We start from the raw sequence: 25,296 nt of genomic DNA on the forward strand, positions 1-25,296 counted from the left end.
GGATCACGAGGTCAAGAGATCAAGACCATCCTGGTCAACATGGTGAAACCCCGTTTCTACTAAAAATACAAAAAATTAGCTGGGCGTGGTGGCACGTGCCTGTAATCCCAGCTACTCAGGAGGCTGAGGCAGGAGAATTGCCTGAACCCAGGAGGTGGAGGTTGCGGTGAGCCGAGATCGTGCCATTGCACTCCAGCCTGGTTAACAAGAGCGAAACTCCATTAAAAAAAAAAAAAAAAAAAAAGAAGGAAATGGGTATATAAGGTATAAGGTAGCACATATGTTTATGGCTGGTAAGGTCATGTAACAATTTGGCCACTGGACAGGAAGGCAGGAGACTTAATAGAAAGAGCAGGTGATATATGACAATTAGGGCAGGTTGGTGAGAGGAAAGCTTTAGAACTAATCTATGGCAACTTCAGAGTAGACCAGAACCTGTGGGACTGTTGAAAGCCAGAGCTAGGGTGGGTCTGAGACCTTTCTGATCTACAGCCATTCAGACAGCTAGAGTTTCAGAGGAACCTGTGGTTATGCATCACTCCCCTCTGATATACAGGAGCCTATTCCATAGTATATCTAGACAGCTCTTTCTTCCAAAATGGTTATGAAGCACTTTCATAAAAACTAGCCTTCAGGTTCATGAAATACGAGGAGGAGGAAGTGAAAATGTACTGACTGCTATTGGTAAACCTAGGGTCAGCTTTTGAGGACTGAGGTAACCACCACAGGAAATAAGTTCTGAGGTCTGAAACAATATTGGAAGACCATTCCTTTGTGAGACAGAAACTTCTCAATTCGAATTACACTATTTTAAGCTTTTCCTACAGGTCAGTTGGGAATAACTTTTTATTTAGGGACTCATGATCTTGAATTTTTAGCTAAAGTCCTTAAGAATATTATTTAAAAAGTATTAAAAGGCTGTGATTTTTAACAGTTTCTTATTCAAAATGAAGAATATAAAAATATACCACCATGTCTCAGCAACTGGAAAAGTAGATTTTGATTTTCATTCCAAAAATGAGAGACTGAAAATCAAAGGCTTAGGACCACAATCCACAACCCTCCTCCCAACCTCCTGTCTGAATTTGATAAAAAGCTACAAAGAAAAAGTTTCAGGAAACTTTCAGACATTTATAATTAGCATAAACACTGTATACCAAGGTGTGTAAGTCAAAACGTCTAATTACTCTAATATACAAGCTCAGGCATGTGGCAACAGAATACTGTCTGAAAGGTCATTTCAACATCAAGTCACGGATGTCCTATTTACATAAGGATCTAGGGCAGAAGCACAATGTGCACACTGCTGCAGCTTTCTCATATGTGCATGCTAACATCTGCTGAAAAGCTGTTGGTACCTTTACTGCAGGTTTCCTGTCCTTGAGTCAAATACTTTCTACTCGATATTGGATTGAGGCATATGTTATTTTAAAAATAGAACCAGCAAGGGTTTTCTTCATTTATTTAAGTGTTTTGTTCTTTTGTGGGATTACAAATCATTCAAACTTAGAGTTCTTTGACAGATACCTTTTCTGTTAAGGTGATTGTAAACACTTAATGAAATACTCATGAACCAGCAGTACCATGGTTTGATATGACAATTCCTGGTGTTAAAGTGAACTCCTATAGCTGAGAGAGTCAAGATCATCTATAATTTCTTTTTTATAGATTAGGGACAATGAGGCTTAGTGATTTGTTCAAATTAGAGCCATATTTATGTTGACAATCCCTGTACTCCACACCCCATTACCCTGCTCCATGGGACTAACATGTTCATAGTCTTTCTCTCTCCATTAGAATATAAACTGTGCAAGGACAGAGGCTTTTGTCTGTTGAGTTCCCTGAACAGATTGTCAGCACCTCAAATGATGTGTGGCACAAAGTAGTCACTTGATGCATATTTATTAAATGAAAATGTGGATTAATGCCTGAGCCAGGCCTAGAACTGAAGTGTTTGTTTTCTTTCCACCAGCATTTCCAAAGCATGCTGAAAAGTTTCCTCATTTGAAAGGGGGGTTCTATCCTCAAATAAGTTTAGGAAATGCCAAGTTAAACCAAATAACTTTCTTTGCTGTGAGTCCTTTCATACTGAAGAGTAGTTTACCAATTTGTATGGCCTCAGAACCCACCTCCCCTCCAGCATCCCAGGAAGCCAGTCCATCTCTTAATTTTATCTAACATCTATTATATAGACTGTAAATATTAGCTTAGATATAGATAAACTTACTGCAAACTTTAAGCATTAGAATTCTCTGTTGTTCTCAAATTCTTTCCAGACTTTTAATTCTGTGATTTCCTAAAAATCTAGAAAATATACTTTAAGCTAGAGAAATATATTTGCATGTACTATTCAGGTTCCTCAGTTTAGGGACAGAATAATCGAGAATCAGAACAGAAAACAGAAACCTCGACCTGAAAGCCACATGTTCTATTTTTCAAACTAAACCTGCAGTTATAACTTTAGGCCCAATATTATGGGTTGAGGGGAGAAAAAAGAAAAAAGCCTCTCAGATCAGCCCAGATGTGCAAACCAATGCTGGAGGGTGGGGGAGTAGGAAGGGGAGGGTAGCCTTCATTGGCAATAGAAAAAGTTAAGTATTAGACAAATCAGTAACAGCTAAATATTCCTACTGAGAGGGAAGGGCGGGGGTAGAGAGGATCCAACACATATTAGAACCATCTGAAATTTCCATATGATAGATATTTTAATGAGGAGAGTACTGCAAAATGCCATTTTTTTCTGGCGCAAAGAGAAATATTGGCAGTTATCCCCAAAATTCAGGTCATATAGCAATTAACATAAATAATTCAGGGAAAAAAAGTCCATTTATTTCCTTGCATTCCTCCTCTTTTGCAAGATGTATATTAAAGCAATGAAAAAGTAAAGTGGAATAGCTTTCATTATTATTTTTCATATAGTTCCCCTGGATCCCGTATTAAAATTTCTCAAATAGTTCTAGATTAAAGAGTAGAATAGCCTAATACTGAGGTTTTCTGTTATTTATGTAGGATATAGTCTTACTAGAAAAATCATTCCTGAGAACTACATTCTCATCCCTAATGTATTCTTTTTTTTTTTGAGACGGAGTTTCGCTCTTGTTACCCAGGCTGGAGTGCAATGAGGCGATCTCGGCTCACCGCAACCTCCGCCTCCTGGGTTCAGGCAATTCTCCTGCCTCAGGCTCCTGAGTAGCTGGGATTACAGGCACGCGCCACCACGCCCAGCTATTTTTTTGTATTTTTAGTAGAGACGGAGTTTCACCATGTTGACCAGGATGGTCTCAATCTCTTGACCTCGTGATCCACCCGCCTTGGCCTCCCAAAGTGCTGGGATTACAGGTGTGAGCCACCGCGCCTGGCCCCCTAATGTATTCTTTTAAATTTATGACCATTTTGGAGAAAACATCATTGATGGCAACATTTCAAAACCAATTTTAATTACAAATACACGATAACATCAATGAAAGTAAAGTAGTAATTTTTAAAAATCAAATACACCCAATACACTCAGTGCTATATAACTGAAACTGCAAAAAAAAACTGCTTTGAGTAATTTTTGGCCCTCTTAAAATATGGCTTCTCTATTAATATGAACTAGCCTTCTAAAAGTTAGTGTGTCTGATGACATGGATTAATTGATTCTTTCATTAAATTCACTTATTCCATTTAATTCATTAATTCACATATTAGCTGAGTGCTACTGTGCTAGGCACTGTTTAGGTTTCTATGACACAGGAATGAATAAAACTGACAAAGATTCCTGCCATTGTGGCACATATGTATAAAAGTCCAGGAACAAGTAATGATGCCTAGGACCAGAAGACAAGGAGAAATAGATGGATTTGGGATGTATTTTGCAGGTACAGGCAGTAGCTTTCCTAGACATATTAAATATAAGAAATGAAAGCGAGAAATCAAGTATGACTCCAAAGTATTTTGCCTGGAAGAATGGAATTGTTTCAGTATATGTATGTGTGTGGGTACATACATATAGACCAAAATATATATATACACACATAATATTTTTTGAACCTTGTGATAATAAGCACCTTAATGTAACTGAATCCATTAACTGGTTAAGTGTACTTCTTATTTTTAAATACCGTACAACTGACCAATGTTGGTTTCGCCAGCTACAAAGGTGCTTCAAAGGGAGTTTTGTTATGATTCATTTTTCTAGCTTCGTGACGAAAAATTATTTAGAAGAAACCAGGTGTCTGAGTGAATGTTGTTTGGTAGTTGGTTATTTCCAGGAAAAAAGGGGTGATGACAGTTATTGGCAGGGGAAAGATGGAAATAGCAGATACTAGAGATACTGCATCAAGGAAAAGGTATACAGACTATGGAGCATGAGAGAACAGAAAACTTATTTAAAAATGAATGCAAAATTGAACTAAGTGCCAAAGTGGTTTTGGAATAGAAATGAGACAGCCATTGAGAAAATCTAAGTAGTTTCTTCAAAATACAGTCATGGCTGGGCTAAGCCACAAGTTCTTCTTTGGTGGCAAAAACTAAAACCTCCCATTGAGTTCAGCAACTTACCATAAAGCTGCATTTATTTTTGTTTTATTAACCAGTCCCTTCCTAAATTTAAATATACAAAGCTGATATAAACTAAATTATCATCTCGTTCCTAAATCTCTCCACCCTCCCACATTGCCCAGTTAATAAACCACCATTCATTTAGTACTGAGATTACTGGCATCCTGGCGAGTGAACTTTGACTCCTCTCTCTCACACTACTCCACACCCTTCAACAGCCACATAATCATAAGACTTACTGCTTTTTCCTTCTGAAATATTTCTTAAATGTATATTTTTTCTATCCTCTGCTTTGGGTCAATATTACCTTTTGCTTGGACAACTTCGCTTTCAGCCTCCACTTCTGAACCCTTCTCAATTCCAACATCTAATCATTCAGCTGCCATCCTCTAATCGGATTATTCAGTTTTTATCAACAACTATTCTTATAAAATGTCAACATGACTCTGTCAGTCTCAAGGGTCATTTATTTCTTCATGACTTCCTACTACTTAGTAGTAGGCGTAAGCTTCTTAGTAGTATATATAAGGTTCCTTGTCAGCAGTCTTGCTACTAAACCAGTTTAACTGGGCCTCATCTCCACCTTGTATTTCATGTTCCAACAGCAATACTGTGCTTGCTGGGTGCCGGAACACGCTACTCTGTGTCCCCACTTCTTGTCTTAACTCATGCTAACTTATTAGTGAGATTCAGCTTAGGAGTCCTTCCCTCAGGGAGCCTTTGCTTTCCCAGTAAGGTACGTTTAGAAGCCTCCTTTCTGAGTTCCCACGGTCCCCTCTAGGTGCTCATCACTATTGCAGCCTTCACTACACTGTATGCTAAGTATTTATTTATGTGTCTTTCTCTCTCACCAGACTGTGAGTTCTTTGGAGGCAAGGACCATGGTCTTACCCACATATATATATGAAATATATATATATATATATTTGAAACATAGTAGAGTAGATATCTAATAAATATTTGTTAGGTTTATCTGAAGAAACTTAGAACTAGATTAAATTCACTCAGAAGGTACCTTATGCCAGGGATACTAAAAAATTATAAATGGATTTGAAATAGATGACTTAAGAATCTGTTGAGAACCAGGGTTCCCCAGAGTAGGCAAAAATAAATAACAAGATGAAAGGAAGGGAAAAAAAAAAAACCCCATACAGCTGCCTGCTGTGTGGTACAAATGTCAGGATGAGAAAGTTTCTAACCTCTCTTGTGCTATGTTTAGCCCTAAAACCTAGGCCAAGTGGCTTCCTGGGTTTGTGGGACTTAAGTTCATATTCTACATTTTTCTTCTTTAAAAAGTATCTTCATGTTTATTAAAACACTCACAGAATATTCTGGCTTCATGAAATTACATTTGAAAATATGACCCAACCTCTTTTAAACCATTTTGTATTTTAAATAATTTAGAATTTAACTATACTAAATAATTCTAAATTTAGTAATTCTTCTGGTCAAGTAGGAAGCAGAATTTTGTCTCAAAAAATGGTTTCTCAGAAACAAAGCTCAAACCTGAATTCTACAAGGAAAAAAAATCTTAAATATGAATGGCAACTTCCAATTCATTGCCAATTTCTTTTCCTTATACCCTGGACCCTTGAGCAACGTTCTTTTGCATGATGCCAGGAGGAACTGCTGGCACACATAAGTGGGCTTAGAATTCGTGCCTGCAGTCAGCAGCAGTTGTGTAAATCTAGGGGAGAGACTGGTATTTGACACATGCAAGCCTTCAAGGTTAACAGAAGTCTTGAAAAGCCCAGGCCCTAGATTTTGCAAAATACATCGTTTTATCCCAACCTAATCAATGTCACCAAGAAAATTTGTAAGTCCAATAAGACAAACAAGAGTTAAGTCTGAAGAATATTTCCATATAGATTTAGAAGTATATTTAGCTCTTAATTCTGTTTTCAACATCAATTGTTTTTGAGCCTTTATTTTTTTGGGTAAAGTTACAGAATGGTTTTTTCAAAATAAATCTTATGGAGACACCCAACATGTATTACAAACAGACTCAGAAATGCTCTGTTTAAGGAAGGAATGATGCGAGACTGGAATTGCTGAGGCAGCCACTGTGGTAAGTCCTTCCTGGGGACCAAAGGCACAAGACCACAGTCTACGCTAAGGAAGGAGAAACAGCAACAAGACACTCAATATTTGGGGGACAACATTGTAATTAAATTGTAGTCATATCTTAAATGAATATTACAAAAGTGTGTGTGTAAAAATATGCACCTTTATGTGCCATTTTTTTAATGAGAATTGGTGTCGACTATTTGGAGGATACTGAAGATAGGAAATGGTGTCCCGCTGTCTTGTTCTTTCTCCTTTTGGACCACATCTAGGATGCTAGATCATTGGCTCTGGAGGAAAATGCCCGGTTTCCAGCTCTGGCTCCAGAATCTACAATCTGTGGTACCTTGGGCAAATACCTAACCTCAGTAATCCCCAGTTTCCATACTTGTAAAATGTAGATAATGATATTACCCACCTCATATGACTGATGTGAAATTTAGAGATAACCCATCTAAGGTATTTGGCACAAGGCCTGGCACACAGTAAGTGCCAAAAAACATTTGTTTTGATAAAACAAAGACTATGTTGGGGAGCTCCCCACTCCAATTTTGACCTGTTTGATTTCAACACACGCGTGCCTTCCTTAGAATACCGAGGTGTTTGATTTTTAAAGTAATTTCTGGTAACAAGCTCTTCGGATAATCAAAAGCTGACTAAACTCATTCTGAATCTTTGTAATTTAGAAAAATAAGGGGCTACACATCTTTTGGGTCAAAGCTTAAGTGTTAGTGTAAATGGAAGTCAAGTAAACTATCTGGAAAAATAAAGAAACAAATAATGAAAACTACTAGCAATATTTTCAACTGTCTCAAATTCCAAATACAGAAAGATAAGGTATGAGAATGAATCAGCTGAAACAGGTGTCTACAGAAAGCTGAAAAACTACAGATGCCTGTTGCTCCTCTAGAAGGGTAGCAAACACTGCTTCCCAAGTGCCCTATCAAAAAAAAAAAAAAAATGCTGCCTTCAGATTCCTGGAGAGTTCCAGATCTAGCTACAGCACAACAAAAAAACAAAGAAAATAGAATTAAGGGTCCTCATGGGAACCACAACTTTGACTCTAAAGCATTCAATCTTCATAAATACAAACAATATTTTAAAATTTGTGAGGATTTTTTTTGTATCAAAGCTATAGGTGGCCCTAAAAATGAACCAAACTTATAGTATTTTAATTTTTATAAATCTCTTTCCAAACATCTACTCTGAAAATACATTCCTGAGGCAGAGTCTGGTTTACTCCATAAAATTTACTTCTATTCAGTTTTCATAAGTCAAATTTGTTTGTTAATTTTCTTCAAGCCTATAAAGGAAATAAAACTATTTCTAACTTCACATGTATAAAGCTATTGATATGCACAACACATCAAGAGCTAAATTAGAGACTACAGTTCTGATTTCTAAGAGAGTGGCATGTCTGATGTGAATAAGAGGGCCTGTCAGGTTTCTTAGACTAATTTATAATTGCAAGAAATATAGGACTGAAAAGATTTCTAAGGATGGTATGGTTAGGCTATTGGCAAAGCCATCAAACCTATGCCTTCACAAAGAGAAAGAGATACTTTGGCAAAGAAAGGGCAAAGATTTACATATGGGCAGTTAAGGCAATTACTATATTTGAATAACTAAACAAAACTTTTGCTTGATTATCTTTCAGATAGTTATTTAATTCTGCTAGGAGGTAGAACCACACACCACAGAGTCCCTCTAAAACAATGAGGCAAAACATTTTATCCTCTGGCCAATACAGCATGGCCTTATTAAAAAAAAAAGAGAGATCCATACCACTAGGCTTTGTGAGATGTTTGCAATGTTCTTTTAAAGAAGACAGGCATCTAAATATGAAGGTAGAAATTCAAAAGGACTAAATTATTATGACCACAAACAACGGTAAAGAAAAACGTCAAAATAGCAAAATACAGTATGTAAAAAGTTATATAAGTAGTATAATTATTTTTAAAAGTTAGAGAAATAGAGTAATTTTGTCAAAGGGAGTCCATGAACTACTAAAATAAAAAACTTCCCACCATATTGGGAGAAAACATGAATAATATAAAGAAATAAAAAACTCAAAACTACTCCTTCTATAGCAATACCAGATGGAGACAGCAAGACACTGGACATTACTTCACACTATCTTAAAACATTGCAATATTTTACTCATGTCAAAATACAATCAAACAAATCACACTGTCAAACAGTTTTTAAATATTATCAAATGATTAATTTTCAAATTCAAAAAACATGTGTCCAATACTGGCCAAGGAAAACCCCTTGTGACTGGCACTTTTGAATAGCTGTGGCAATATAAGGCAGCAGCAGCTTTCTGGGGGCGGGGAATGGGGATGGAATGAGTGATTCGGAGACAGTTAATGAAAACTTAAAAGTATTCTGACCTAGTAAATGCCATATCTAAGAATCTATCCAGAAGAAATAAAGATAGCAATAATAATTTATCCACATGGAATTTAATCATACCATTATTGTTATACAGAAACTATAAATGTAATAGGAGAATGGCTAAATAATAGTGCATCCTAAAATGAAATGTTAGGTAGCTATTTAAAAGTAACTTGTACTATTTAATAACATAGGAAAATGCTCACGATACATGCTAAGTGAAAAAAGCAGAATATAAAAAAAGCAACAAAGACACTGAGACTGCAATTTAAAAAATGAATGTGTGTAAAAAAAAAATGAATGTGTGAGCAAGAAGAGAAGACTAGAAAAAAATTGAATAAAACTGTTTTTCACTATTAAGGACCCCTTTGTTACTCATCTTTATTCTTGTGTGTATTTTATACAATTTTAAAATGTTTATTCACTTTGTTTCTCAATCAGAAAAACAATAAAGGGTACATAAAAATAATAACTACATTTTAGGTTATCACTGATACTGGCCCTTCATGACTCAATGACCTTAAATATTCTTGAAAGAGGTTAGAGTTGATTTTTTAAACATAGAATCAGAAATTATGAAGCAAAAGACTTTATCCAAAATTAATCCTGGACTCATTATTCTATTCTTCAAGTTTTCTGAAAGAACAAAACATTATCTTCCTTTAAAAACAAAACAAAACATTAAGTATCCCTAATAAAGTTTTCCATTATAGCCAAATACAGCAACTTTCAAACAGCTGTGGAAATATAAACTATTCAGTGAAAATGGACTACCCTCAAATACCTTTCTTCCTAATCTGAAGACTGATTTATAAATTACCAACATGACTAGATTAAGGTAAAACTAAAAAACATTCACAGAGTAGTCATAAGAAAAATTTCTAAGTATTGATTAGTAGAGTATTACCACCTTCATAAATGTGGCTATGCCTTATATTCTCACTCTAAAATAAGATATTCATAACATAATTACTAAGTGGTTATTAAACACTAGGCTCTTCATGTATTATAAAGAACTGCCCTTTTCCTATGGCTGTTTAGGTACCAACCCTCTCCTGATATGGGCCCAGTTTAGTTCTTCTTTAATCAGTTGCCTATTGCATTCTGAATTTTATTACCCTAAGCCCCCTAAGGACCTCACCTTTTAAAATTCAACCAACTACTGCTTTTCATTCCCCTAATCTGTCCTTTCTAGACTGGCCTTTTCCCCAGGACACTTTACAATGCCACTTCTCCAAAACATCAAGTGTTAACTCAGAAAGGAAAACAGCCTCTACTCCCACACCCTTGATAACACCAGCAACCCTGCCTCTACCTTCTTTTCACTGGGGAGAGAGATCACAGACAGAGAGAAAACTTTCGTTCTCCACTGATAGATGACAGAGCAACTCTATCAAGTAGTTGACTAGCAAGATATTTAGCTGGTGTCTAGCTCTAGATAACTTCAAGACCTGCCTTCTCTGCTCTACTTGTCAACTTGTTTTTTTAACCTTTAATATTCAGCTTTTCTCCCTAGAGTCTTGTCATATTTAAACTTGGCATCTCCAAAATTTCTTTTATGTTTCTCAAACTATTAGGAAATACAGATTTAAAATGCCTTTTTGGCATTTATTGAAACACGTTCTGGTTTTTCTTATTTAACCCATAAAGATGACCAATTATCCTTAATGATAATGAGAACAAACTTTAACATATTTGTTTCTGCAAAATAAACATAGCTTGATAGTTATGAAGCTCACTGCCATAATGAACACCTGTAAACTCACCACTCAAGAACAAAAATGTCAGCAATAACACATCCACCCATACTCCTTTCCTTTTCCCTTTGCCTGCCTTTCCCTTCCAGAGGTAATCACTATTCTCATTTTCATAACTATCATCCTTTTTTGGTTTTTAATAATCTTATCATGTATGTAAACCTACACAATAAACTGTTTTTCTCTGTTATTAAACTTTATAAAAACAGCATCACACCATATGTATTCTTTTGTCTGCCTAGAGTTGTAAGTTACTGCTTTTCACTGTTGTATACTCTTCCACTAAATGAATATACCACAGTTCATCTCTATTAGCCTGTCATTGTTCTTAATTAGTATGGGCAAAATTTAAAAGGAGCTTCAAATTCCCTAAATGTTAGTAATAAAAAGTAACAATATTCATACTTTAAGTATTCATATGTAAACCAGTATTCTTTAACAGCTAGAAAAAATTACTCTTTAAATAGGGCTTCATCAGAATTTCATCTGTAAATCTACCTTTTCTTTCTTCTCACTACTAGAGTTCCAGGTATAATTAAATGCAATAAAATGTCCTTTGGAGTTGCTTTTTGAAAATCCTTTTGTTCCAATTCTCCAATGAGAATATCCCCTGGGCAACTCCATTCTGACAGAATGAAGATTGGAGTGTTACCTGAACATCTCATGAATAACATGCTCCAAACCAAACATACCCCATGTCTCCTGTCTCAACCTGCTCTTTCATCTATTTCAGATTTGAATAATGGCCTCACCACCTAACCAAATGCTCAAGTAATAGATACAGAGTCATCCTTGTCTCTTCCTCTCCTCCTACATGTAAGGAATTCTGTATATAAGGAATGACTAAGTCAAGGCAGCCACTGGAGAAGCATGTTAAAATACAAATCTGACCACATGACTCCCTCACTAAAATGTTTTAAATAGTTGATAATCTCCTACCATGTTTGGTAAGCTATAGGTTGTGACCCATTAGAAGGTCATGGCATTAATTTAGCGGATTGTAACTAGGATTCTTTTTAAATGAAAGGGAATAGAATAGAAAATATCAGGGTACATTGATGAAGTAAGTGTAAAGGCTGTGTTGTAGAACTTTTGTTTAAGTTGTGTGAACGTCTACATCTATATGGGTAAAGCTATACAATGTAAAACAGTTTTGTCTTACTGTGAATTATCTGTAAATGTGTTTGAAGGCCACTCACTTACTGAAGTAGTATTCTCACTTTAGAGAGGTCAGAGGTCACCCAGAAATTGATGGAAGTCATGAAGCTTCTTTTGAGAAGAGAATGTATATGTACCTATACATATGTATATTCTTCAAACATTCTTATGATAGTAAAAATCTGGGAAAAAAAATTATTTTAAAGTACAGGTTTCCAAAGCTCATCATAACTCTCCAGGGAAATTTTATAGGTAAGAAGCACCGATTTATAAGGTGAAATCCTAACTCCTCAAGAAGGTAGGGCTGGGCAGTGGATCACCCCTGTAATCCTAGAAATGGGAGGCTGAGGCGGGAGGGTTGCTTGAGTCCAGGAGGTGGAGACCAGCCTGGGCAATATAGGGAGACCCTGTCTCTCCCAAAAGTTAAAAAATTAGCTGAGTGTGGTAATGTGTGCCTGTAGTCCCAGCTACTCAGTAGGTTGCAGTGAGCTATGATTGAGCCACTGTACTCCAACGTAGGTGATGGAGTAAGGGATGGTTAAATTTAAGGGACTACAAAGTATCATAGAATTGGTAAAATATTATTTTCTAAGCTTAAATAAGTGAGTGCTATTAAAGTGATACTGCCTGCAATATAAATAATTCCACAAGTTCAGTTTTTGGTGGGAAAACGAAAAAGCAAAGCCATTAGTGACAAATTTATGTCAGGAATACGAACGGGCCATTTTACCTTGTCTACACAGTGTCTACCTGTCTATCGTGGTGCCTGGTACACATTGTGTACTCACAAATGTTTGCTAAGTGAAGGCAGTAAGCTTAATTCATTGCTAAGAATACAATTTATGGCAATTGTGGAAGCTTCAGATATTAGTTATGGCTCCAGCTGCTGCATTCAAAAGTGATGCAGTTTGGTTAAGGATAGAGCAGGGTGAGCACCCCTATTTGTGCTCATGATTTGGTGTACCTCACAGTGGGGCCTGTGTAAGGCTGTGGTCTGTGAGTACTTTGAGATAGCATCCTCGAGCATTACGAACATACAATCAAAGTTACCCTCCCACCCTCTGCTATTCTGAGCTCTTCAAGGGCAAGGGCTGGGCTAGACTGGGTCCTCTGGTCAATTTACAATAGCTTCAAACTATGATTCAATTATTATGTGAGAAAATACGCAGTTTCCAGAGTTCTCAGGGGTAGCCCATCTGCTGGGTAAAATGAAATTTTAAAAAATGTGTGTGTGTGTGTGTCATGTTTATATATAAACATTAATTTAAAAAAATAGATAATTTACTATTTTATTAACACCTTAGTAAATTAACATGTGGCTAAAGAGTTGTAAATCAGTAAAAATATTAAATGATATCTATGCATATTAACCACTGTAATATTAAAAAAATTAAAACAGAACTACCTGGATAAAAGGATTTTAACATTCTTCTAGTATTAATTACATTCAGCACCAAGAGTATAAAGATAGCTGTTAGTTGGCAACCTTCCGAGCCGACTGACTAAATACAACCTTTGGCAAAACCAGTGGACTAGCCAAACCAAAACGTGAAGGGAAAGAAGTCGGAGGGAAGGCATATCATCTAAGAAGGAATGGCAGTGCTGGCAATTTATTTTTACCTTTGCTGCGTATTTCAAGCTGATAGTTATCTTTGCTTCCCCAGGAACCAAGTAGGGTAGGGAAGGACAGTCTGCAGGAAGCATTTTCAAGGGGGTTGAAATTGCCTACTAATTTCAAACACTGTATAATTTAATTGTTCAAACCCAATCTTCTCCACAGCCCCCACGAAGTAAAATAAATAATTAAGAAAATATCTCTGAAGGCTTTGCTAAGTTTGGGGATTAAAAAGAGAAAAATCCAACCCTCTGTCTAATGACTCTACTGAAAGAGTTTCATAGCACTACTGAAGCCTTTAAAGTTACCAGTTAAATGCCAATTTCATCTTTGGAAGGTCACTGTGCCTTTTTAGAAGGCATACATTTAGAACTTGTTTGGCTGGCTATTCTGTGTTCATTCTTGGCAAAGTATGTGACTCAGTGTTTCACATGAGATATTGCATAGTACTTACAGAAAATACTTTTTATTTTCAGTCCTCTTCTTAAATGCTTAAAAATAATTTCAAAAAATTAGGCCCAGTATGGTGCTTCAAGCTTGTAATCCCAGGTCTTTGGGAAGCCCAGTAAGGAGGATCGCTTGAAGGCCAGGAGTTTGAGACCAGCCTGGGCAACATAGTGAGACATTAGCCAGACATGGCCCTACATCTGTAATCCTAGCTACTTGGGAGGCTAAGGAGGTGGTATCGCTTTAGCCCAGGAGTTCAAGGCTACAGTAAGCTATGATTGTGCCACTTCACTCCAGCCTGGAGAGCAACACCCTGTCTCAAAAAATAATTATTATGTTATTATTTTTAAAAAGTATGTTATATGAAACTATTTTCTAAAGTCTCTGGTATTGCTGAGCCTGAAAGTAAGTGACTAATTTAGAAAGAATTTTAGAACAATATTCTCATAACAAATACTGAGTTATACCGAAGTCTAGAATCTCACATACTGCGACAAAGTTAACATTATTCTCATTGTCCTGGGGAAGTCACTCCCTGGACATGAGTCCCTGAGGCCTGAAGCAAGTCCACTCTACAAGGCTACCACATGCCAGCAGATGTGGGCATTATTCACTCTTGAAAACCCTGCCATTTCAGATTTTATCTCAATTATAATATACCACACACTTACCTTTGTGTGTGTGCACATGCATACGCATAGGTCTTAAACAGGTCTTCTGGAATTTTACTAACATATTTCCAAAATGTGACATTTTATATCTACTAAAATCTTCGTTTAAAAGTCTATTTCATATCAATGAGAAATACGCATATAAGCTGTGTTTCTGATTGTCCCTGTTTCCATAGAAGTTCTGAGTGGAGGGTTCTGGATGAATCCTACATTATGAATTATTTTCTAAGTATTAGTCTGTATGTGTTTGTTAAGACTTTAAGTTCTCTGAGGGCAGAGCCCATGCCATGCCCATCCCTGCATCTATTCACACAAAGTACATAACAAGTACTTGGCACTAGTAAAGGCTGAAAGAATGTTTGCACAGTGAATAAGAAACAAGCAAAACAATAAATTAACCTATTAGCACATTCATTGATTAGGCACCTGTTTATAGTTTATTGCTCAGAACAATTACGTTAGTTGATAACCATATCAGCAACAACTGCTATTACAGTATGGCAGGAAGAACTTCTCTCTAGCAGTGTGAAGACCAAGACTGTAGTTACAGCTCTGCCTCTATTAACTGTGTGTCTTTAGACAAGAAACTTTCAACAAGCATGCAAATACAGAGTTTAGTTTTAAAAAATGTACTGAAACACACATCTGTGGAAAATTTTCACCTGTCACATTTTCCGTATCAGATCAGTAGATAGAACTATCTTGATTTTTATAAAGCTTACTTTACAATAAAAATGTTGCTTTTGGAAATTGGGTGCATTATACCATTATAACCCTCTGAATGCTGTAACTTGAAGATCGCAGGCCGGGCGCGGTGGCTCACGCCTGTAATCCCAGCACTTTGGGAGGCCGAGGCGGGTGGATCACGAGGTCAAGAGATCGAGACCATCTGGTCAACATGGTGAAACCCCGTCTCTACTAAAAATACAAAAAAAATTAGCTGGGCATAGTGGCGTGTGTCTGTAATCCCAGCTACTCAGGAGGCTGAGGCAGGAGAATTGCCTGAACCCAGGAGGCGGAGGTTGCAGTGAGCCGAGATCGCGCCATTGCACTCTAGCCTAGGTAACAAGAGCGAAACTACGTCTCAAAACAAAAAACAAACAAACAAACAAAAAAAAGATCGCAATGCAGTAGCTCATGTAAATCTACCAGCTACCATTTCTGTTTAAATATGCTGGTCTAGAGAGATTTATAATCCTAGTAAACATTTAGTTATGAGTATCTTAGGTATATATTAGAACTGTGATAATTGATTGATTCACACTCTTCAGAATCAGCAAAGCAATTTTGGATGATTTATTTACCTCCTAATATTCATGAGTTTAGAAATGAGAATCAGTTGCTACCATAGATATTTCCTCATCTTTCTGAATCCAGAAAATGCCTTCAATGACCATCTGAGCACCTTCTTCCATTAATGGAAAGGGGTAGAACGAATGGTGAAAGTCACAATTTCTATTTTTAATGCTATAAAAGCTGCTTCCCAACTGTGATAATAAAAATCCAGGTAATTAATGACTTTCAGAATTTCCACTCTTCAACAGCATATTGCTATTCTTTAATATTTCAGTCTGCATTTATTTAGAAGAAAACTCCAACCTAAGAGAACATGTTCAGGCATAAAAGCAAATATACTTAAAAGCTAACCAGCCAAGACCCAAATTCTGGCCTTCTATAGACATCACTGAGGGAAAAAAAAATCTTATAATTAGTAAAAAGGAACAGCATAACCATGCAGTGCTTAGCATGAGTCTCATCAGGGAAACAGAAAATGATTTTAACACTCTATGTTCAGTTTGAAAACGGTATTTTAACAATGCTTAGTTATACCTCAAATATGCCTATATATGACAGTATCATGACAGTTAAGGTGCATTCATTTCCAGTCACATTTGATGTAAAAAGACAAATAAAATTTCTCATTAAGGGAAAGTATTCTTTGTGGAAAATTTAAATTTAAATCTTTCAATTTAAAGCCCTAAACACATTCCTCATAGGAAAAAATCTGTAAACATACTTCTTCAGAGAGGTTTTAAAGCAATCGGCAAGACAACATTAAATTTGGCCCTTGAGAAAAACAGAGGAGCAGTGTACAGAAGACCCTCACATTAATGGCCCTGCGTATCCCTGTGGGCTGTGCCAACCCACTCTCTCCCCAGTAATGACTCTTTGTTTTTACAAAGTCCCAAAGGGCTAGGGAGAGCTCTGCAAGAAGAAGGGGGGAGGGGTGGATGGAATGCAGCTGCAGGCTCTAAAACAATGCTGAGTCCATATATTTTGTTCCCAGTTAGAATAATGAAAAGAGTGGGGGTTTGAGGAGACAGACTCAGAATAAGCAAGGTAGGATCAAACATCTCATAGCTCTCAATCTATGGTACCTCCACTCCTCATCTACTCTACCAAATCCAATCACCATTCGCCTGGGTTAAAAAGCTTATCTGTTAAAATTCAAACATCCATTAAGATTTAAACCTGTCAGTCATTTATATCTAAATTGCTTTCATCAGTGAACTATATCAAGGCAAGGAATACAGTAGGAAGAGAAAGTGGAGCAGACAAAGATAAACTGAGGGCATTTGGACACATGGGACAGGAAAGGTACAGGGGGACATAGGTAGGAAAATTTAGAAAAGGTGGCCCAAGGTTTCAAATATAAACTGCCCACTTTGCAGTGGGGCCAACTAGTATGCTAGAGAAAACCATACTCCCTCCCAAACTGCTAACAGCTGCAAGGGTCAGAAAGAAGAGTTGGGAAGCTTGCACATATTGGTGCCCCATAATTTAGGGTTTCAGCATACCTTGATGCCTCCTTAGAAAGCATCCTTTACTTGCATTTCCCAGGAGAAAGAATTAAGGAAAGCATCAGCCCTAGAATCCTACTGCTCCTAGTAAGAGAAAAGCAGCTCAAACCTTATTCTCTTTCTCTAGCCCTCTTCTCGCAAGATAATCCTTTAGTGAAAATCCATGGAGCCCTCCAGGGCTGGTAGAATCAGGCCTGACCATGGCACATCTCTTTAGATATTATTGATGCCACTAAAATTTGCAGGAAAACTCAAGAAGCCTTAAATAAACACCTGAACTAAGCCCTCAAATAGAAAATCAGCATTGCTAATGACTACCTAAAAAGCTATACTACAAAATTCAGAAGAATACTTATTCCAATTAGGATCCCATTCATGAACACTTAATCACTGAAGAGGAAAAACAGGACTTCATTGTAAAGCTGTCATGTAGAAGCAAAACTCTGACATCCACACAAACATCTCCTTCAAGTAAGCATTATGCAACACATTTAGAAGTACTCTAGGTCTGTGTTGAATGATGTAATGAATCTGACTCTTGAACTGTTTTCAAGTTATAAAGTTTAGAAAAACTATTTATTTACATGGACATTTTTGCATTTTGTGACATAACAAAAATTCACAAGTATGCAGATTTACAATAATCAAGAACATAATCTTCCTCCCTCAGCTTATGTTTTCTCTATAGCGCTAAAAAGCCACTTGCAGATACTACTAATTTCCATACTATATCTAATATATAGGGGCAAATATAGAAGTACATATTAATTTAAATGAGGAAGCAAAGAGAATAATTGACTTTTATTACTATTAAATATTAATAGTGATAATTTTAAAGTACTGATTCTACTCCTATAAACTTTATCATCTATCATAAAGACAAAATTCATAGGTCCATTTTATTAGGCATTATAATTTATTACGCTTTTAAATACAGTAATAAAATAGACATTGAAAACTTTGTTTATTCTGTATATACGAAGAACTCAATTTCTACTTACATATTTCATTTCCTAGTACATACAACTTAAAAAAGTATACACACAGCAAAATATTAATAGTAAAAGCAATCACAATCATAACTTGTCTGAAATCAATAATCCCTTATGGATGTTAAGCTGTGATAAAACATACTCACATACTACCTTGGCGTATGTTATACTTTAATAAAAAAGTTCACACATGCAATTATCCATGATATGGATAAAAAACACTTTCAATATCGATAACCATATATGAATTTTTAAAAAGTAAATTAATAAAGGAAAATAATTCAAGCATCTTAAAGATGTCAGAAATTTTCATTCAGTTACAAAGTTCACAGAATGAGTGACTGATTATATTAAAAGGGTCAAGTGAAAATGGATTTTAAAAGCTGAATAGCACACAAGAACATTAGATTTGTTTGTTAAATCAGTAAGAGTACTCACCCCGTGGAGTCCTTGGAACTGAATTGAAGGTCGAAAAGGAATTAAATTCTATTAAAAGAAACAAAAGAAACAAACAGGTAAACCTTGGTTACTGTGACATAGAACTAAATGTTTAAACTTTAAATCTACATTATTTGGGCCAGAAACAGTGGCTCATGTCTCTAATCCCAGCACTTTGGGAGGCTGAGGCAGGAGGATCACTTGAGGCCAGGAGTTCAAGACCAGCCTGGGCAACACAGTGAGACCCCGATCTCTATTTTAAAAAAAAATAAATAAAGAGGGAAAGAAGAGGAATAAAATACATGTATTTGGTCAGTGTCATACTGTGTGAAATCTCTTTTCATTATATACTTTCTTTTGCATGTTATTATATTAAGATACAGATGAACAGTATCACATTTCTCTGAACCACACAACCAAAAGATATTTTTTGGCAGAGCAGCTAATCATGTTTTTGAAACTGATTGACATAATTTGGAAAAAAATGATTGGTATACCAATTCAATTTTACATTTAAAAAACTGTTGTTGCATAGTTTCCTGGCGTATTTTTAATAGGGGTGGGAAGAAGGAAGAGATAATTGGAGGAACTTTGCAATACTGTAACAGGATGCTAGAAACATAAAATTAAATATTTGAGAATAAATCAGTTTTCCATTTCTCACATTTTATCAGAGATTCATTTTTAATTGAGAGCCAAATAAGTTACCAGTTCTCTCATATGATTCTCACTAGGAGAATGTAATTTCTAGATCAGTATTTTTTTATTATGAGCTTTGTCTTCTTGATAACTTCAATATTTTATCACAGCGTTGTGCATTTGGAAGAAAAGCTGTTAGTGTAAATGTCAACCATAGTCTTTTGCATGATTTCCTGTATTCAAAGTCAACAGCATATTTTTCTATGGGAAAGCTTTCCCAAATTGCCAACAGAAACCCATGAAGAAATCAGATTTGGGTAATGTTTAATGGTAGTACATCAGCCTGTAAACTATTCACACCTTCATATTCAAATCCAATGTACAAAAACAGTGGTTTCTGGTCTCATCTCTACCCCAGATAAAAATGGAGGCACTAATATGTTCCTCACCTCAGCTGTAGTACATCATCTACTACTTCCAAATACTTCCCAAAACTTCTCTGCAGACTTAAAAGTTTACTGATAGGGATATAGGGATTATAATAAACGAAAGGAAAGAGAACTAAAGATAAGTACTTCTTTAAAAGACAGACCACTGAAATGTAAAATCAAGTGTAACATTAGCCATCTTATTATTTATAAAAATGAATAAACAAATATCTTCTTGGAGAAAACATTACAATGGATACTGTTATCACTGTTCTACTACCATAAAAACATAATTTAACTTTAGACTTATCAGAAGAATCTAAGTACTACTGGCTGACAAATTCATTTATTGGTGTGGGAGAAGTGAGCTTTTTAAAAAGGAAAAATAAAAAGGTAGTGTTTGAATTTTTAAAACCAAATTTTTTAGATTTTAATTCTAATTCACGGCCTTTTACAAAAATATAAATAGAGATTAACGTTCTTAAGGTGAAAAATCCCACCCCCAAACTACTTTCCACAGCTAAACTCAGTCTTTCTGAAGTAATGAAAGCATGCCCACAGGGGTCTGGGGAGCCCCTTTTCATGTGGAAGAGTAAGGTGGCCCTACAACTGAGATTATACAGGTTCAGGTTCCAGCTTTCACGGTATTTTCATCAGCCCTGCTTTCTGAATGTCCCTCCAAATCAGAAGCACTGAACGTAGCCTCAGAGGCTCATTACACTTCCCTCCTTGAATTTTGGCAACTCAGAGGTTGTCTTCAGCTCAACATTGAAATTTGAAATGCTCTATTAAGTTCATTGATTCTTCTTGGTCAGATAAATGCAAACTTCTTCTCAGTTTTCAAATTGCTGATATCCCCAGTGGATAGTACCTCTTTCTTGCACTTAGAGACACCAGTCCTCCTAGCTCTCTGATCACACCTTTCATTTCAAAAGGCTAGTGCCTTTCCTTTCCTCTTTCTAGATCCACTTCATCCTGGAGACTCACTGTACCTGTTGGGTGATAACTCTGAATCTCTTCTCCATTCCTCAGCTGGCACCTCTCCATAGCCTGCTACTTACTACTGCCAACAGGACATTTTGCATTAGAAACTCACAATGGCAGCAAACCTCAATGACACTAATTTCCCTATCCCTAGCGTTCCCAACTAAACTGTCACCTCTTTCCTACTATTCTGGCAATGGCACTTCTATCCTCTTGGTTCTCCGGGCTTACCGCCTTAAAATTAGTTTATAGTTTCTTCTCTCCCCGACTTCATATTCTATTAGTCATTTACACACTACATGCCACTAGAATCACAGGATTCCAAATCCAGACGAGGCCTTAGAGATAATACAGTTGGTGCCTATCCCCCACAGGACTAGAACTCAAAACTCAATCTCCCTGTTTTGCCATGCTGCTTTTCTTCTACTACCTTGTGTTTCACACACATCTGCTATGGGGTATTCAAGAGTGTGGGGGCCTAATCCCTCATGCCAGAGAGTTCATCTTTTAGCTGGAGGAAATTTGAGAATGATTAAGTATTAGGCTAAGTAGCACTAGGACATGTAGTAAGAATTCTCAAGAAGGAGAGTATGAGTTAGAATAAATAAGTGTTTATGGAAAAGATGGCTCTTAAATAGCAGTTTAGTAAAGGTAAGCTCCAAGAAGAGGAAATACCCTGAGGAAAAAAGCTAGGAGATAGGAATGGACACTGTATAATCAGAGGGCAGGCTTCTTTCCCACTTGAAATACAATAGCAAGGATAAGATCTGACCTGCAAATCCCTGCCTAATTTTTTTCCTCAAAATGTGTCTTCATTTTTAGTTTCTATTTGCCACAGAATAAATAGAGCAATAATTTAAATTTCAGACCTCAGGATGACTGTTCAAAAAGTTTATCACTCTGAAATAATCCTGCCCTAATCCCCTCTGTACCCACTCCCTGGTGGGTTTTACAGTTGCCTTTAACTTGAAAAACAATTGGAGGCTCTCTCAATTTTTTGAGTAAGAAAGTGAGTTGCTCAAAGAAGTGTTTTAGGGGAAGGCAGCTCTTTCAGTCATGAATAATATAGATGGAGAGAGATGGATCAGGGCAGGGCAGGGCTGGAGAAATAAGCTAGTGCACAGCTCTAGGGGGATGCTTTAGAAATATCCCGGAAATGGTAATAAAGGCCTAAATTAATATGACTGCATCTGCAACTAACAGGGGATGGTGGACACAGCAGACATTCCGAAGGAAAAATGATAAGATGTGTTGAAAGTGTGAACATCAAACACCAAAGAAAAATGATGCCAAGGTGACTCAGGGCTCCCAGTCACCAACTCTGGCCACTCTGCCCCAAACTCCATCAAATTAAGTTCTTAGTCTCTGTTTGGAAAGCAAGACCCTTATCACCTCACAACTATATAATGGCTTTCTCCCTTCCTTGAAGTCCTTTCAAATTGTTTAATTAGCTAGCAGAACCTCTCTCACATACCACTCTTGGCCCACAGTAGTTCTTACCACTGTCTGTCAAAACAAGTCAGCTACTAAATAGAAAACACATCCGCTATCAACCAAGATCAACCAGAATCAACCAAGTTATCTTCCACTTCCTCCCAACAATAGCTCAGCTTTGTTAACATTTGTTTGTTTTGCAAAGACTTTCCTCTCTAACTCCTTCCTGTTCTTCCAACCTGGCATAAATTCCCAAACTCTACTTTGCCAATCCATACTTATTGCTTACTTAACATTCAAGCTCAAAATTAGTTTCCTCAGTGAGACCTTCCTTTGGATAAACCAGGAGTCAAAGACTCAATGTTTTAATGTCTTTGAAACCCAAAGGTCTTTGGAACAGACGGAGGTAAGGCAACAAGGAGTGGTAAGTACCTGGAGAATGAATGCCCAAAGGAAAAAAATCCAAATTTAAAAATGTTAAACCTGTTTCTAGCCAAACAAAACTCCGGTGCTACCATTTTGCTAACTTGGAACTATGTAACTATGAGTTAAATTTCATTAGCTGTTTGTCCAAATGCCAGCATCTAACTGTTCCACTACATTGGGCATATTTTTTCACAGGTTGTCTTACTTCTGATTGTTATGATACAGGAGTCTTAGGCATATGTAACTTACAAGTATTTACGCTGTGTTTAGCAAAATTAAAAAAAAAAGATTGTAAAATCGTTTTCTATATGTTCTCTTTATATATGAAGTATACCACTACACATATTGTACACTTATGCATATTACTCTTCGGGGTTGTGCAGACAAGACAGTATGTACTATTCTTTATGTCAATTTAGAAACTTGCAAGAGTAATTTTGACTATATACAATTTTCTTACTTCATGCCCTGAATTAAGAAACTGACTTCTTGACATCCTTATAGTTCTATCTATACAGCTTGACTCCTCAACAAGAATAATTTTTATTTACATAGGTTTCTAATGTATGGCACAGAGCATTTTTAAATCTATTGTCTCAAGTGAGCCTCCTAAAAGCAGCCCTGGGTGGTAGGAAAGAACATTATCTTCCATTTCAGAGACAGAGGCAGAGTACATTGCTCAAGATCACAGAGCTGGATTAGCAGATTTGGGCCTTAAGTTCAGTTCTCTGAATTCCAAATACAGTACTCTTTCTCTCGCCTCTGAAATGGGTTACCCCCTAGTGCTGAACATTTAAAAGACCTTAAATGTTCACTCAGTTCTTCTGGCATTTTGTTTCCAAGGAAAATGAATTTCATAAAGTAATTACAATTTCCAAAATATTAAAATTTACAAAAAAATGAAATTATAATTTAGTTCAGTTTCTCATGAACTAAAAACTTTAAAAATTAGTTTTTTTTCCTTTAAGAACCTAGTGAAAGTACATAAATATTTATCATTTTATTTAATAAATAATAAAACCCTCATTATGGAATAGTTGTATGCACCTATCCAAACAGGGCAAATTCCAAATACAGTAGTCTTTCTTCCTCTTGCCTTGGAAATGGGTTACCCCCTAGTGCTAAACACTTAAAAGACCTTAAATGTCCACTTCGTTATTTTCGCATTTTGTTTCCAACAAAAATGAATTTCATAAAGTAATTATAACTTCCAAAAAACTATAATTTCCAAAAAAACTAAATTATAATTTAGTTCAGCTTCTGATGAACTAAAAACTAAAAAAATTAGATTTTTTTCCTTTAAGGACCATGTATAGTGAAAGAACATACATAAATATTTGTTACCATTTTATTTAATAAATAATAAAACCCTCGTTTATGGAATAGTTGTATGCAGTTATCCAAACAGGGCAAACTAAGCTCATTGTTACTGAAAAATTCCTTTAATATATCTAGCCATCTAGAAAAATACTTAAAAGAGCCTCAAATGCTTTACTGATTTTAATCCCAATTTTAGAAAAGAACATGTTATCTAGGCTATAGCTCTTGAATGTTTTTAAAAATGCCACAGTAAGAAACAGAACTCTATATCACTTATTATGCATCTGATCACTCACTGTGTTAATAAGATAGCCACCAGGAAAAGGTTTAGAAGTCAATACCAGTATAAGCAAATGTCTAAAGCATGTTAGATTTTTTAGCCAAAAAATTTTTAGCCTAAGTTTAATTGTACAAACATGACCTCAGCTCACTGTATCTTTAAACATTTGCTGAGTACATTCCCATTAGAAATGAGTTTCAGGTAAGGCTTCAACTTTTGCTTTTAGATTTAATTAAATATTTTCACCAAGTAGCTCTTTTGAAAATCAAGTTACTCTAGTGCTTAAGGGAATAGTATTTGAGCTGTAAGTAAGAGAGTAGGCCCGGTGCGGCGCTCACGCCTGTAATCCCAGCACTTTGGGAGGCCAAGGTGGGCGGATCACGAGGTCAGGATACGGAGACCATCCTGGCTAGTGCAGTGAAACCCCATCTCTACTAAAAATACAAAAAATCAGCCAGGCTAAGTTTTTAGTGGGACGCGCCTGTAGTCCCAGCTACTCGGGAGGCTGAGGCAGAATTGCTTGAACCTAGGCGGCGGAGGGTGCAGTGAGCTGAGACTGTGCCACCACTGCACTCCAGCCTGGGTGACAGGGCGAGACTCTGTCTCAAAAAAAAAAAAAAAGAGAGTGATCTGGTATGTATTTCCAACCAAGAACACAAAGGCAGATTGTAATTGGCTAGGGAAACTCCTTCAACAACCTGATAAAAGTGATGGTTTGCAGTCAAAAGATTCTGCCAAATTTTAGTACTTTCACTGCTTGTAGAGCTCCTTGAATTTAAGCTCTATACCTCTTATGAAATGTTGGGCATTCCTAAGCACAGAACAGAAGTACAGGCAATGCTAAAATGCTCTTAAGTTTGGTTATACTCTTGACATCTGCATTTACAAGCCAATGCTGCT

The 25,296-nt window shown here is 36.4% G+C and overlaps 1 protein-coding gene across 1 annotated transcript in view; it reads right to left on the reverse strand.

The window, feature by feature from the left end:
• ELL2 (elongation factor for RNA polymerase II 2) overlaps positions 1-25,296 on the reverse strand; it is a 76,795-nt gene that overhangs the window by 39,124 nt on the left and 12,375 nt on the right. The window contains exon 2 of the mRNA XM_012477575.2: positions 18,886-18,933. Coding sequence (XP_012332998.1) covers positions 18,886-18,933 — 48 coding nt within the window. The remainder of the gene's footprint in view (positions 1-18,885; positions 18,934-25,296) is intronic.

Source organism: Aotus nancymaae, unplaced genomic scaffold (assembly GCF_030222135.1).
Source record: "Aotus nancymaae isolate 86718 unplaced genomic scaffold, 86718_ANA_hifiasm-v0.15.2.pri h1tg000014l, whole genome shotgun sequence".
Classification (NCBI taxonomy): domain Eukaryota; kingdom Metazoa; phylum Chordata; class Mammalia; order Primates; family Aotidae; genus Aotus; species Aotus nancymaae.